Source organism: Micropterus dolomieu, linkage group LG21 (assembly GCF_021292245.1).
Source record: "Micropterus dolomieu isolate WLL.071019.BEF.003 ecotype Adirondacks linkage group LG21, ASM2129224v1, whole genome shotgun sequence".
Lineage (NCBI taxonomy): Eukaryota > Metazoa > Chordata > Actinopteri > Centrarchiformes > Centrarchidae > Micropterus > Micropterus dolomieu.
Window position 1 is genome coordinate 15250908 of NC_060170.1, and position 16489 is coordinate 15267396.

The following is a 16489-nucleotide window of genomic DNA, read 5'->3' on the forward strand; positions in this document are numbered from 1 at the left end:
CAGTTGGGAAGGGGTTTGGCCAGATTTTGTCATTTTTGGGTGGTCACCACGCTGACAAAAAAGGTACAGAATGTTTCCGGGTTACATTCAGTGAATTCCAGCGAGTTACTGCATGTCCAAAAGGAAGAGAGCCAAGTCTCATAGGAGCACCGGATGACAACTTATTTTGGACATGTGATGTTATTAGAGCTGAACTACTTTGACTTCATCGATTACAAACTCTCCCAGAACAAATCCTCCAGAAAATCACACTCAGTCTCTCGTATCTCTTGTTTTCACCCTTTAGTACAGTGTGTCATGCTCTGTTATCATGCTCCCCCACAGCATCTGGAAAGTATTTCCGGTGCTGCTCTTGTGCCCATCGGTTTCACACACTTGACGTTTGTGTCTGTGGAATGTGGTCAGCTGCTGACATTGCAGTGCAAGAAGAAAAGTCCAAGTCTGAATGGAGAGCTGGTGTTTCCTGTGTGTTAGACTGTGGTGAGTCACTGAAGATGATGAACTGACACAAAACATTTGCCCTCTGCGTGTTATGCACAACATTAAACAATATATAATGATACAATCTTACAGAACCAAAACTAACACTATGACGTTATTGTTCTTATCACATGTTGATGCATTACAAACATTATGTTCATTCCAATCTTTCACATCACTCAGGTAACAAGAGTAGCTGTGTGTAAATGCAGTTCTCAACCAAATCCTTTTTCTGAACTATATGTGCCTATAATTGATCAGGTTTACTAATTCAGAACAACCAAAGCTTAAGGCCAGGAAGAGCAAGAATGTAAAAACAGGAGCACCCATTTCCCCAGGCGTTGGCAGTTTTTACAGAGGGCCTGGGGATAATATTACTATAGGCTGTGTGCATCTTGTCAAGTTCATGCTAAAAAATGGAAACCCCAGATTAAAACTGAAATATGGAGGACGGGAAAGAGAAAGGAGACGGTGAGAGTTTAGCTCGACAGTGCAGCTCTACAGATGGTAATGTCGCTGTCTCGGCCGGTCCACCACTTTAATCTAGACTCCAAATTTCTCTATTGGATGGATTGCCATGAAGTTTTGTACAGACGTTCAATATCCCAAGAGGGTGACACTACTGATTTTGGTGACTCCCAAATTTTTGATTCAGTGTCACCAAAATATCTTAAACACTTTTGGACATTCATGGTGCCCAAAGGATAAATCCTAATGATATTGGTAATCCCGTGACTTTTCACTTATCCAGTGAAATATTTCAACACGTACCTGATGAACTGGCAGTTATTCATGGTGCCCAGATGATATGTATATCCTAATGACTTTGGCAGTCCCCTGATTTTTCCTCAAGTGTCACCATGGGGGTTGACATTCGTAGTTTTAAGTGAATGTTTCGACAACTATTGGATGTATGCCATGAAATTTGGTACATACATTCATGTCCCCCTCACAATATATTGTAACAACTTTGTTGATCCCCCTTTTCATCTAGTGCCATCATCAGGAAAAAATCTTAAATCGTGCAATATGACCAAATGCCTGCATAACTAATGAAATTCCTATCAGCCTCAGCTACTTTGTTTTTAGTGTTTAATTACCAAATGTTAGCATGCTAATGCAGTAAACTAAGATGGCCTCAGTGCATCCACAAAGAGCTGCTTCTGTGGCTGGAGACTCTTTAGTCTTGTTAAAATTAAAAGGCATCTGCTTCTCCCTTAGGAAATGGATTCATTAACTACATATAAAGCTCTAATGTTTGAGAGATGGTCTAGTTGCATTTTATCACAGTACTGAGTAATATCACAGTACATTTAATTAATATAATTTCAAAATTACTATTAGATATCTCAGCAGGAGAATATACAATTTACAACATATCAGGGTATCTGTACATTTCTGTATTCTGGTTTTAAGCAGGGTCAGAAGAGGACAGAGGGCAGAGGGGCAAGTCTTGATAGATAATCTGCTGGTGGGAGCATGTTAACATATAAACATACAGTATATTCACAGAACTGGGTGCTTGCTTCTTTAGACCCAGCGGTGATGAAAGCTGCTGCTATCTGTTATCTTCTGCACGCCATCTGTCAAACCAGCTTCTCATCTGGGAAAAAAAGACACTGTACTGCTTCACAGTATATGATCGTAAACAAAGGGCCAGCATTGAACCAAACTGTTGACGTGCACAGGGAGAATCAGATGATCTGTGCGAGGAGATAATGTTTTCTCCAATAAGCACTGTTCTGCATCTTGGTTATCTTGGTTATGCTGTAGGTAGTGGTGATGATAGCTAATATGAAACTCTCCCAGCTATTTTTGACCTTTTCCTGTTCACTTCGTGTTCACTGTCATCTGCTCCACCACTTTTAACAGTGACCAGATGTCCCAGATGGCTGGCTGGGACCTGCGCTGTCAGCAGATCTGCGAGCCGAGTGTGAGCTTAGCATGAAGCACTGACACGGCACACCAGGGATGCAGCCAAGGAAACCTGCAGAGTCGCAGTTTGCTCTCTTTGTCTTTCTGCCATCATAAAATGGTAAGGTGGCCACATTATATGGGTCATATAAATTCTATAGGATGAGTGTCTGAGGCACTTTGAAGGACCGTTAAAGGGCAAATTAAGCTGTCAGCGCAATACACAATTTTATATTGCCTTCTCCCAGTTGTTCACTGTATTCAGGCTCATGCTCTGGACTGAAGAGATCAGACATTTTCAGTCCAACAGTAACATAAGAGTAATTACATATTCAAAGTACTTCACAAAAGACACAGGACCAACCAACAGCTTTCTGTGAAGGAGGAATTTATTTTGTGTCTCTGCTTCTATGTTTTTCTCTTCGTGATGCAACCATCACCATGAAGGTTAAAATAGCCGTACAACTGAACTGTCTAGAAGTGTGCTATTAAAATGACTGCATTATTAAAACAGGTGAGGAACCGTGTGCCCTCTAACATTCTGCCTCTGAACACTACGCTCAAAACTAAGCCTGAAAACAAACATTTTTGTTGATACAAATTCAGGTATCTGGCACAACAAGTGTCATTTATATTCATCCCTTAAATTCTGCAAGCTTAAAATCAGCACCAGTGCTGGCTGTGCCATGTATAAGGCGTGGGTACATATTGTCAAAGCAGGTACATCTCATTGATTCTGATTTTGTCACACTCTTGAGTGTTGAAAATCAATCCTGGGGCCACTGGGGGAAAAAAAGACTATAAAAGACACAGCCCTCAAAGCACAGTGATCTTTTTTTTTTTTCAAAGACTGCAAAATGTGTAGCTTTGTAAAAACAAATAGAATATATTTTTACATATACAGTATGTAAAGCTTTTTAGTAACAAGTAACAAAAATGACCAGAGAGACGTAATCAGAAGGCACAGCGAGACAGTGGTGTCTGTGGCCGCTCAGCGAGGAGACTGTAAACATTTCGTCTTGTTAGTCCAAGGAGAGAGATACCAGGAAGGGCATGAGTGTTTCCAGAAGGCAGTGTGCTAGCCACTGGAGAAATGCTGCTTCTGGAGTGGCAGTCACTTGAAAACAGTCGGTTAAAAACAGTGTTTTTAAGACAAAAACACTTGATATATTAAATCTTGCACCGGGTGTGTAGGTAGCAGCAGACACAAGGTTCTCTCTCTGCAGGTCATAACATCGATTAGATTTAATTTACCCATGCACCAAGTGGTGCACCATCATTGATTCTCGTTAAATTAAAAGGCATGACCATGTTGTTGTTGTTTGTATTACAAGTTGGCCTAATTTCATTAAATTACACGTCCCTTCTTAAACACTGACATCCAGTCCACCCCAAAAATGTGGCCAACACACACAGAAACCTGTATTTGGTTGAAATTTCATTATTACTGGAGAGTAATCTCCTTGAATGTCCCTCCCTGTTGGATGAACAGCATTCAGCAGTATATGATACTAGCTGTTTGTTAGCCAAAGCTCTACTGGCTGGCCGAGGGAGGAGCATGGCCACTGATCATCAAGGTGTAAACCGACGGTCTGAGAGACAAGTGACCTATTACGCGTTGTCGTATTTCTGTAGAGCCTCCTCTAACTTTCCTGTGACCTTCTGGAAGAAGGAAATCTGCTGCTGTAGGTAGTGCTGCATCTGTGCCTTGAAGTCGCGCACGCGGATATGGTGGAAGTGCTGGATCTCGGCCAGAGTGGCACAGGATATGATGTTGCAGCGATCGTCGATGCCTTCCGCCTGTGCCCGGTCCATCTTGCCCTCCTCCACATGCTTCTTGCTCTCTTTCACCTTTGTCAGGGCTCCTGTTTGGGGATGAGAGAGTAAAAATAAAAAGATTTAGTTTGTTGTTCCATGATCCCATTTACAATTATCATGTCCATTTATGAAAGAGCTTCATGAGAGTGCATGTTCTACAAATGGAAGCCACACACCACTTATTTATCAATGTTCAAATATAGGGAAAATCCTATTTACATACAGATACTATTTTAACCAGTGTGTGAGAGCCCACATGTAGGCTGCGTTTTACACAATGTTCCGTCCTTAAGATGTGAGATTTGTTTCCTTAAACCTAATTTTTAACTAATCAAACAAACATCTGACTTTCAGACAGTTTCACAGAAAAGCTGATTAATGATTGGAATATTCTTTGCTATTAAGATTCAAGAGCACAGCTTGACAGTCTATAACTTCAAGGAAGTGGCCAAAAATAGTTTGATGAACAGTTTGTTCCAAACTCCCTGAGAACCACATCTGTGTCTATAGTTAGGGAATGTGAGCGGGCCCGACTTTATAAAAAAAGAAAAGACAAATCTGTTACATCATTTCACTTCAAAAGCCTTTTACAAACAACCATTTAAGGTGCTGGAACTTTGATTCCAATAATCACTGGCAATTTCAAGGACATAATATTAAACTTGTACAATTGGATACCAAATGTGAACAAACCTGTTTTTGTAAGACTTAGGTATTCTTTAATGCGGACGTCATGGTTGAGCAATTCACTGTTTGCTAAACCCCACCCCTGAACAATGATTATCCAATAATAGCTTAGCAACCCTAAGTAACTGTTGAAATGATAAACATCAGGGCTGCAGTAAGATTCTTCCTCTGTATGGCAAGAGCCTGATTGGTAGATTAGTATTTTAACCATTGCAAAACCGAAAACACACACTCCAAAGTCTAACAAATGAACGGATTAAACGATGTGTTTACCTGAACACAAGCTACAAATGTGAGCATGTCCAGCTAACTAACTTTCTGCAATAACCTGAGTGTTGTTTCAAAGGCCAAGGAGCATTATGTAGGCTTTTGCTCTTTTAGGTTTGCACTCTACAGGGAGGTCTGTTTGTAAGATATTTCCCATCACTGTCATCATTTAGAGGTTAATGATGAGTTTGAGTTGCTTTTTGAGTTCAGCTGTTGGACATTACTTCGATCATCACAAGTGAATATAAATAAACCATGACATGGTCTGACTGTACCTCTCCTAAACATCTATAAAAATAAATAAAAAATAAAAAAATAAAACTTGCATTAAATAATAAATCCAGCACATTACACTCATACTGAGAGACACAAGTACACCACTCAGTTTGCACTCTGCCAGGAAGAGCTAGTTGCTGTTGTCACTGTGGTCAATTCAAGACAGGATGGTTTACAAACCAACCATTTTGACACATACGAACTGTCACTGCAGCTTCCTTTAAACTCCCTCCCTCAAGTTTTGCTTGCTGCAGAATAAGCCTTCAGCCATACTGGTGCCAAAACAAGAAATTAGCCTACAACCTTCCAGACCGATGTTTTGATGGGAGCAGAAGGCAGGGTCAAAACACCAGGAGCTCATGACAGATGACTTATCAAATTGCTGACATTTTCTGTCCAGACAAAGGAAGAAATGTCATGAGCGATAAGTGTTCAGTCTGAACGCAAGAGAAACTGACAGGATATGACCTTATGTCTGATCCAACTACTCAGAAATAATGTCTACATGTCATGGCATGAATGCTAAGGTATGTAGGTAGGTGTGTGCTCACATAACTTCTTAATTTATCTTATGGCACTTTTTGTTCTTGTCGAAAATTTTCCAGTTTGCAACTTCATTCGTAGGCCAAAGAAGAGAAGTTTGAAAATGTCCCCCTTTTCTTAAATTAACTTTGGAGCTCTTGTGATATTCTAAGCAGAAGCAGGTGGTAAAGCCAGACGCCTCATTGCTACTGTAACATCAAGTACCTATATTATTACAGCTTCTCGAACACGATGACTTGTCGCTTCTCAGTGTTTCAGGTAGCTCACTCTATGTATTTTGGACTGTTGGTTGGACCTGACAAGACATTCAAAGGCATCACTTTGTGGTCAAGAAATTTGGGATGGGCATTTTTTTTACATTTCCTGACATTTGATAGACCAAACAATGAATCGAGAAACTAATTTGCAGAATAACTGATCATGAAATGAATCACAGTTGTAGCCCTGAGGTGTTTTAAATAAACCTTGCTGTAGAGCCTTTTGATCTGTCCGACTTGTTAACGTCACTTAAACATTGGTTGGCTCAACAGTTTGAAACACAGAAACCAACATGGTGATGGTACAGTGTTAACAATAACATGCTGTTATAGTTCAAAACGACAGAGACAACATGTAGTGAGATGAGCGTGACTCCAACAAAGGCATAACCAGTTGACAGACAATGCTATCTCAATGCGTTGGCTTTAGGGCAGGGTGTGATGATGAGATTTGTGACCTTAAGGCACGCAGCAAAATGTCCTGTATTGGCCTGTCATGGGATTTTCAAGTCATTATGTGAGCTTACTCACCAGCACTCTGTTTAAAGCCTGATTCAGCCTACACGTTTCCTGAAATGTGAGAGCACAGGATACATACTGACTTAACTCAGAACTCTTTTGGCTTCTGTCTACCCTTAAAGTTCACAAAAATGCACCATGGCTGCCTTTTTCTTTACAACTCTCAACACTCATCACATAAATATCATATATTACAGGATACAGAGCAAAGAAATATGCTGACAAAATCCCATGTCTTCACCTTTCCCACTGAAAATCTGCCCAGTTTGCCTCCCGGCTTAAGCTCCCTCAGATGCAGTTTTACCCAGATCTTTGAAATTCCTCTAACATGACAGAAAGAGAGGTAAAGATAACAGGGGAACAGAGACAGGGGGTGGAGAGGAGAGAGACGGGAACAACCCAGCTGTCCAAATACTTAAATGCACATCCCAAAGGTGTTTACCATACCTTAAAGGTCTCTGGCTTCCTGTGTTTTAAAAGCCCACTAATGGACTAAGGAGGAGTAATTGTTACCATGGAGACTTTATGAGAAAGGCAAGAGTTCAGTCACAGAAAATGGTGTCAGCAAACTGTTATAGACACATCTTTTTCACAGCTGCTGCAAGGCCTGTTGCAACGGAGCCACCAGTAAGATACTGAGTCTGTAAGTGGTAAAATATCTATTATTTTAATTACTCATTAATATTTTCTCAATTAATTCATAGTTTAGTCAATGAGCTGTCAGAAAATAGTAGTGTTGTAGTCAAGACCGCCCAAACCGAGACCGAGACAAGACCAAGACTTTTAGGGGCTGAGACCGAGGGAGGGCGAGACCGAGACAAGACCAAGACCAGTTCCCCACATTACATGACACACAATAAAATGTGGAATGAGATAATAGGTACTTCTCAAATTGATCTGAAAGATCCACATTCCCATTAAAACACCCACAAATTGCTGCTAAAGCACCCACAACACTCCTTTTCCATGCTTAATTAGGGTTATTGGTTGCGTTTTGAAGCTATACGTTTTACATCCAATCAAAGTTAGGATGTTAACAAATAAATCAGACAATGCAAAAGCAATTTATTGATATTCCCAAAGTTATGGTCTTGACTGTTCTTGAGTCCTCAATGTCCGAGACGAGACCAAGACCATCAAAAAATGATCTTAAGACCGGTCTCGAGTACTACAACACTAGAAAATAGTGAAAAGAGCTTATCACAATTTCCCAGAGACCAAGGTGAAGTCTTCAAATTGCTTGTATTGTCAGACCAACAGTCCAGAACCTGAAGATATTTATTTTACTGTTAAAAGTGACTGACAGATCAAAAAACAATAGATACTCTTTTTCTTTAGATAGTTAAGTAATGCCGTATTGCACCTGATGTCTTGTTGTACAACTGCTTCTTCGGCTCATGCCATCTTTGCTTTCTTAGGTTACTGCCACTGAAAATACTGGACACTGCCAGTGTTTGAGATACATAATGCTGTTGTTTTAAAATAAACCTATGAGATTCAATGCTACTGATTACTGCCTGACCCCAGCATCACCTACGGTGATTTATGATTTTTTTAACATACTATAGTGTCACACAATATATAAGACAAAATCTTTATGTACGCCTCTGAGGAAATGCTCCCTGGGAGCACAGAGGTGGCACAGAGCCCTCCTAGACGCTGCAGCTTCAGCTCTTACGTAATCCCTGGTTACACAACACTGAGCTACTGCGAGCCTGTGACCTGAACAACCAGCAGCAATCCCCATCTAATCACTCCACCACCTCGGCCATCCATGTGTGCATTAGAGGACATTTAAATAGGCCGTAACAATATATCAGACAGACGCACAGTATTTACACAGAAGGAGTGTCAGCTGACTCAGCAGGAAAACCTGACATCTTTCCCTTACTTGCCTGCCATTGTTTTATCACTATGTGGTGATAAAACTGTAATGAGATCAGACAAAATGCAGCTCTTAGTGAATAGGTAACATTAACCAGGGAAAGAGTAGGCCAAGCCTAAAAGTATTTCTTCAACTTAATTACTCATGAACTTAATCTTAATTCACCACAGATAGGCTTAAGCTTACTATCCTCTCCTACTGGTTTTGTATTCTGTATGCAGTCTTTACTTTCAAGCAAATAGTCTATTTTTTCTTTTTTTTTTTGCCAGATAAAGACTGATAATAGTCGGAGCATTTTTATCTACTGAATGAAAACATTACTTGCAAATTCACTGTAGGGGTTAGTTTTCCTCTACCCTTAAGTTAACAACAAGTGTTTCCTCGAGGAAGCACTGCAGGCAAGATCAATATTATATACACACTAAGTGTTTGAACAAGAACTTAAGAGCAGCATAACTGGTTGCATTTCAATATTCACTTGACAAGCAGTCAGGTGTGTGACAAAAAAAAAAGTGTGTTTTCATCTCTGCACAGACTGCTAGACATTTACAGACCACAAGTTTTAACGTTCAACCTCTCTCCCCTTTGAGCTTCAATAACGCTGAATACAAGAGCATTTAAATTTTAGACTGACTTATAAAAACAAACGTAGCTTCTTTGCTAATCTGCCAAACCAGATGTAAGCTTTTCTTGGGTTTGTAAAGTGAGCATTTATGAACCCTCTTAAAATAATAAGAAACAACGTAAAGGAATGGCCACAATATCAGATTAGGATATACAAAAATAAAAAATAACGTGAAGCTCTATATATTTTTGAAAGCAACACCAGACGCGATGTCAATATCACAGTCAAGCTCCATGCTAATGGCTAATGGGATCCCTGAAGAGGTAGAGATCAATAGGGTCATGTTCAGTGTCCCTCTTTGGGAAAGCTCACATTTCGCTGGTCACTATCAAATAAAAACCTGCCTGGTGTCTGACGTCCTAATGACACTGATATAGGGAGCTAAAAATGGAATTCAGCAGTTGATAAGACTGACAAATAATGTTTTGACAGGCTTCTCCTAAAGAGAGCAACAGTGACTGCAAGACCACATCAAGAGATAACCTCTTCAATAGGGGTAATGACCAAGACTGTTAGCTTCAAACTGCACTTTTAAAGCTGCTATGGAGACCATTTGACTATCTGACTGACTTAAAGTCTTGATTATCGCTCTATTAATGCATGGCTCTGGCACTATTCAGTCTCAGCTGACCTTCTCGGCCGAGTGAGTTTCTGTAAGACCACTGCTGTTGTGTGTAATGTGGTTTATGACAGCAAAGGATGTGGCCTAGCCTGTCTTCAGGTGTCTCACTAGGAGAAAACATTAGCAAACCTCAGTTTCTAACAGAAGAATAGCACTTTGATTTCCTCCACACGCTGATCAGAAAGGGCGTATTAAAAACGAGTGACATTGCTGTTCCAATATATCATTGTCACTACCATGCGGCATCATAAATAGCTTCTTGCAGATACTGGCACAATATAGACCAACAGGCCTAGCAGTATGAGCGGTTACACACAAATTCTGCTTGCACATGCTGAGTTTTTCACAGAGGATATAGATATAAAAACAACTGAATTGAACTGAATTAAGGGGAAAAGGAATGGATAAATGAAAACAAAACTGGATAGAGAAACTAAACAGCTTCAGTCCACTAAACACAAGAGGAGGTCAAAGTAATTTTGGATTCAATGTGCTATATGCGGCTCTCCTTTCATCTGCTGCATGCCCTGACTTTCCTGTCAGCTTTGTTTCCAGTCTGCCGGCGCGGTGAAGCCCTGTTTCACTGCACTCTTTTCTCAACACTGTGCCCGCAGCAAGGTCTTCCATGAGCGGTATCAAACCAGAGTTTCTTATCTGTGGAATTAGGCAGGGCTTATCACGAAATGTTCTGTAAATGGCTGCGTCACCTTATTTGGGCTGTGTGTGGCCTACGTGGCGAACTTGTTTTGAGCTGACTGGGAAGTTTGTGTCCCACTGCAGCCTAAACACAGCCCGTCCTGTTTCCCCAGTGTTGTTTATTGTGGAGTGAATGGGCCCAGTGTTTGTAAGGGGAGCCAAATGACAAAGCAAGATGTGCACTTGTTAACACAAGTCACCAGCAAAATGCTAAACTTTGAGTTGTGGCTCTACTAAGTCGCTCTGAGAGTAAATTCTTTGTATCCATGTAGCTGGTAAATGAAATACTGGACACACCACTGGGGATGATGGGTGGATGAAAAGATCATTTTCCCAACCTGATCAGAGAGCCATGTGATTTAAAGCGAGATCGACTAATATTGGCACACATAAATGTTCAGAAAGCAGTTGGGTACGACCTACAGCACATAGAGGAGCAGTTTGGTTTGAGTTACACGTTTCTTTTAGACTATCATTTTCTGTTTTGCATCAAAAGGAAGCAATTGTGCCACATTTTCACACATGATAAACATCAGAGAGAGCTTCTCTCTAAACACAAGTGCCGCAACGCTGCATAACAGTGTTGCCTCTCATGCCAGTGACATTTTGCCGCACAATGGGAACAATCACTGGGTTAGGGTCCTGCAGGAGGATGGCCTACATTAGTCTAACATTGACTTTCTGTGCAGAGACTACAAAACATATGGACAATCATTTGTGAAGGATTCAGTTGCAAATCTCATGTTGCGTCAGTGTTGTGACTGAAGGGCCAGGTAGGTCATTCTCCGTCTCCAGAGCACTAATATGTAGTACTTCACCCGTAATGGAAATCCAAACACAGCCAAAAGGGTGCCGCCCATTTGATTCAGCAGGTGGAACAAAGAGGGGCAGAAGCATGTAGACCGATTTCCAAATGCAAACACGGCCTATTTGTTTTGCAAAGTAACATAAACTTGCAACCTGACTGCAGTTTGCTGTTGACACGTCTAGCAAATTAAACTGCCTGAAACAAATTGACTTGTTTACCTTTTTGCAGCCGTCAAACACGCGTATTTCCTTATATTAAAACCTGTTGAATGTAACTCAGCCAGACTTGTGATGAAAAGTAATGTTTGGATACAGGAGCTATGCAGCATATTGTTTTATTTAATTTATTTACGTGTATATGTGGTGAATTATAAATAGACTAGAACGCTAGGATTATGAAACATTTCAGTGGACACGTTTATAGTGAGGCTTATCTTGTAGTGTTGTTCTGGGATTTGAATTGGTTGCATCTTTTACATAGAGCCTTTGGTGTTCAGTTTAGTATTGGGTTTAAGCTGATTAAGCTCTATTGTCGTATTGTTTTCTAATTTAAAAAAAAAGTTAATAGTTAATAAGAAAAGTGTTTAGTTGTCTACAAGAAATGTATCTAAACATTAAAGGTTGGCAACTATCTGTGTCCTGATATCATGAATCAAAAGGCATAAAAAATAAGAAGAAATTTCTCCTAAGAAGGCAGCCTTATACAAAACGACGTCAGTGAGAAATGTATAAAAATGTGTACGACAGTGTTGTTATTTTACCTTTCTGGACATGGATGATGTCTGGGTAATTTGCCAGGTGTCCTTGGTAAAGAGCTAACAAATCTGTGATGGGGTCGAGATCCTTGCTGGGCTGCTCAGCAAAATACTCTCCGATGGCTTCATACGCCTCCCCAGTGAAGGAGATCGCCTGGTTGAGTCCAGCAGAGTACACCTGCTGGTCCATTTCAAAGGCTTGGCTGAGGACCTTAAATGACAGCCCCACTTTCTGATACTCCTTCTTGAAACCACTAATCTGCTTGCGGGCAAACTCATTTACAGTGGCGTTGAGCTGCAAGGTGCTCTCGTCCATCCTTTTGGTGAAGGTCTTGAACCCGTCTATTTTGCTTTCGACCTCCTGGAAGTCGAGCGGAGCTGCAGGGGGGCTGATGGTGAGGAAAAAGTTGGCTCCGACCATCTCGTCCTTCTCGGCCTTCCTCTTGCCCTGCTTCCAGGCCTTCTCGTCAGCGCTGTTGCAGGTGAGGAAGTGCTGGAAAACATCACACCTGGCCAGGACAGGGTGGCTGGTCATGTGGTTCATCCACCATATCAGGCCCTTCCTCCTCTTGGAGATGAAGTCCTCCTCAAATCGCCCTGTGGCCTGCTTCTCCGGGATGTGTGGCACCGAGATAACAGGGAATTTCTCCACCAGGCGAGCGTACAGCCAGTCAAAGTGCTTATACCTCCTGTTCACCTGGGTCTGGGTGTGGGTGGGTGTCAGCTTATAGGAGATGTAGCTTTTCATGCCCTTGAACTTGGTCTGTTTAGTGGGGTCGTCAATTGTACAAGCGAATGGGTACGGGTTCTCCTGCCACTCAGGACCATATTGACCCATTACCACACAGATCTTATCCCCATCCTTCACAAAGCCTGACGCCTCCCCGAGCACAAACGCCTCTCCTCCTGACTTCACAAAGGTTGAAAACCTGTTCAGGTTCCTACTGACCGTGGCAGAGCTCTTCGCTTGCTGTGCATTTCCTCTTGCCATTGACGATGTTGACACTCTGTAAGTGGAAGGCCCATTGCCTTCAAAGTCCCTATACCTTCCTCCTACAGTCCCTGGCTCATCTGCGACAGTAGAGCTGTCATCCCAGTCATCATCCCAGTCATCATCGCTCCCTTGGCTCTGCTGCTGGTAAGTGTGCTGCTGCTGCTGCTGCTGTTGTTGTGTGGGGGCTGAGAAAGAGGTGAACGCGGGCGGAGACAGTTTAGAAAGGTTCTCAACTTTATTCTGAGAGCCGTCAAACCCTCCGGATGGGACGTTGGCGTATCGGGAGTCCGGGTAAGTGTCCCCAGATGTGCTACAGCTGTTGTTGTTGAACGTGGAGGTGGCGTCGTTCCTCAGGATCTCCACGTAGGAAGCGGGGAACAGTCCCCTCTCTCCTTTGCTGTTCGTCCCCTCAAACCAGCCATCTATGTCCTGTTCGCTGTACAAAGTCAGTACTTCGTTCTCCCTCACCGACACCTCCCCGGGGTTTTCAGAGTTGAAGTCGTACAGCGCCTTGGCTCTGAGCGCCATGATTCACCACAGCTGGAAGAAGACCAGCACAGCGGGCTAACTTGTGGTTGGCTGGCCGGGGCAGGGGGGACGCGCAGCGGGCAGCCAGGCTCGCTCAGCCAGCCCACCCGAAACTACTCTTTAAAACTCCGCGTGCAAACTTCTCGCAGTGTGAGAAACCCCTTGTTTTATATCCGTTTCTGCGCTGCGGCTCGTCTTGAGAGGAAACTGCGGTGGTTTTAATCCAGAGGCTGCAGTGCGTGAAACTGGAGCGAACAATAATTTCCGCTACAACGACACTAAGCAGCTCTGCTCCTCCAACCTCCCTCCGCTCCGAGTCGGACGCTTCTGCCTTCAAGCGCTGCGCAGCCACCGTACGTCGACCCAGGCAGAGTAATCGAGGGCGGAGCTACAATATGCTGCAATCCACCCAGACAACACAAATCAACCGCCTGTGAGTACCGCAAGAAAGCGACTGCAGACTTGTGGGGTGCTTCATATCCCCCAAAACATATCACAATCCAGCCTCACCAGCCTGTGTGGACGGTGTGACCCGAGTTGGAAAAGGCAATGCTTCATTAAAAAACAGCACGAAGAGGTCATGGATCTTGCAGAATCAGCTTCATTGGCCAAGTGGCCCCTGTGAACACACACCAGGGGTTTGACTCCGGTTTTAAGTTGTTCTCACAGTTTGAAGAACACGGACAGACATAGGCTACAGTTAAAACGTGGACAATAAATCTGAGCAAATAACAAACATTTAAGTTAGGCAAAAATAGGTGTCTTGAAAAAGTAACAATGACCAACAACATAAAATGTTTATAGGCTATATATGTCAAGTGTTTCTGTTAATTTTAAACAAATATGCATAGTGCAAAGAAATAATATTGAATGGGTACAATGCTAACATTGCCTACAATTTTGAGGTAAGCTACTTTTTTGCTATTAAATATTTATAGTTCACTACATTTCAGCGGCAAAATATAGCACTTTTTAAGACATTTGGCCTATATGACACCCATAGTTACTTTTCAGATTAAGATTAAACATTACTAACCTATGATGAGCCTATTAAATACAATGCATTGTCAGAAATTAAACTACACAGACAAAAATAAAGTGGTTAAAATCAATCTCGGCCAGATCTAAAATGCTACTTACATGAGTAAAGTGGTGCAATAACATAATATAAAATAATTTGACTTCGGTGTGTTTGTAATATTGTTACTTTTACTTAAATATATGAATACTTTACCTTTTTCTTTGGTTTAGTTAGAATAATGACTAACTACGATGTCAGATTAACCTTGGATTTTGCCAAACTTTGTTGTCTTCCATCATCTAAAAGGAATGTCATCTAAAAGTGCTGAGGTTCAAAACTCATCTCATTATAAATTCAAGGTTGAGCAGCAAAATCACTTACTGTACAAATGTCTCCCTTTCTGTCCAATGTTATGTAATCAATTATACATAAATAACCTTTAATGCATATAAATTCATCTATTGATCATTTGAGCCACTTGAGTAAATAATTTTTGCAGCAAAGACACATACAACGTGAATACAATAACAAATGCAACAGGACGTGAAAAGTCTGCTGGCCATCTAAATATTTAAAAAACCTTTTCCAGTGGGAGTTTGTTTTGGGTGGAATGGCTTATTGATGAGATGCACTGAAGCTGCCGATGTAGCATTTATTAATAAAATCTATTTTTTGTCATTTACCAGAAATAGCAGACACTTTAAACAAGAATCATCCCAAACCCCGCAGTTCAGGTTGTTTTAGTTCTGTAGCCAATATCTTGACATGGACATAGATCGGTCCCAATAAACAAATCTGCAAAGAACATACACTGGTGGGTCCAGAGTGAAGGTGACTGACATTGGCTAAGGTCCTGTTTAAGGTTATAAAATCGTTTCATTATATGAGTAATCATTTTTATTTACTCAGAGACATATATGCGCAACTGAAACCACCCATGATGTGTTTTTGTTGACAGACAATTTTCTTTGGGAAAGATGGATTCTGGAACAAGAGCTATCGTTATGATATGCACTTTCCTCTAGTAGATACTGCCCCCTTGTGGCTATTTTGTTTGTTTTGCAGGGAGGAGGATGAATTCTTTACATTAGTTGACAATAATGTTATAAACAACAAGAAAAAAAGAAGAAGAAGACGCCCCCTCTATATTAAATTTACACATTCTTAAATATTCTGCTTGCGTCTTCTCAACATCCTCCATATTTTTCAGACTTGTGCAGAGGACATCCAGTTCACCCTACACTCAACTGGGTTCGGGGAGGCTTCCTTTATAGCACAGCACATGAAATGTTGAAGGGGAGTGTGGTCTCTAGGGGAACATGAATTACTTCAGTATGCCTCTTGCATCACAGACTTCTGATTCGTGCTGTTCCTCTAATCAGGATCACAGGATTGATTTTGGGCTCCGTGTTTGCTTCACACTAGATCATTCTTGCTACTTGTCCTGCTAATTTTGTCCTATCTGGTGTGATGGCTTTCCAAGTCCAAAGAGGGTTTTGTTGTTTGTGCAGGCTGTGGGGAAGCTAATCAGAGGAATGTTAATCAAATTTTACGTGGCTCTTCTGAGACAACATGAGAACACATTTCCAACACAGAGGCAATTCAAAGTGCTTTACATAGAAAAAGAAAAGCATTAGAATGACATTTATAGACAATAAGCAATAATAACCAGAATACGATCAATTAAAGTAGACTAATGTGAGATTTAGGAAATTAGATGAAATGAAATAAAATACATAAAATGAAGTAAGATACAAATGGAATAGACCATACAGTTACGGCAACAATATGTGGT

General features: G+C 41.4%; 1 protein-coding gene across 1 annotated transcript; it reads right to left on the reverse strand.

The window, feature by feature from the left end:
* Window positions 1-2765: 2765 nt before the first annotated feature.
* On the reverse strand, window positions 2766-14000 carry snx18a (sorting nexin 18a). Its single transcript, XM_046034377.1, has 2 exons — window positions 12158-14000; window positions 2766-4259 (listed from the first exon to the last, which is right to left on the reverse strand). Exons 1-2 carry the CDS (start codon window positions 13671-13673, stop codon window positions 4006-4008), a joined length of 1770 nt encoding a protein of 589 aa, XP_045890333.1. The 5' UTR covers window positions 13674-14000; the 3' UTR covers window positions 2766-4005.
* Between the last annotated feature and the right edge of the window lie 2489 nt (window positions 14001-16489).

Excerpts from the sequence above, each read along its gene's own strand:
- snx18a (XM_046034377.1), bottom strand. The coding sequence starts at position 13,673 with ATGGCGCTCAGAGCCAAGGCGCTGTACGACTTCAACTCTGAAAACCCC. Across the intron at positions 4,260-12,157 it reads CATCATCCATGTCCAGAAAG|GAGCCCTGACAAAGGTGAAA; the intron begins GTAAAATAACAA and ends ATCCCCAAACAG.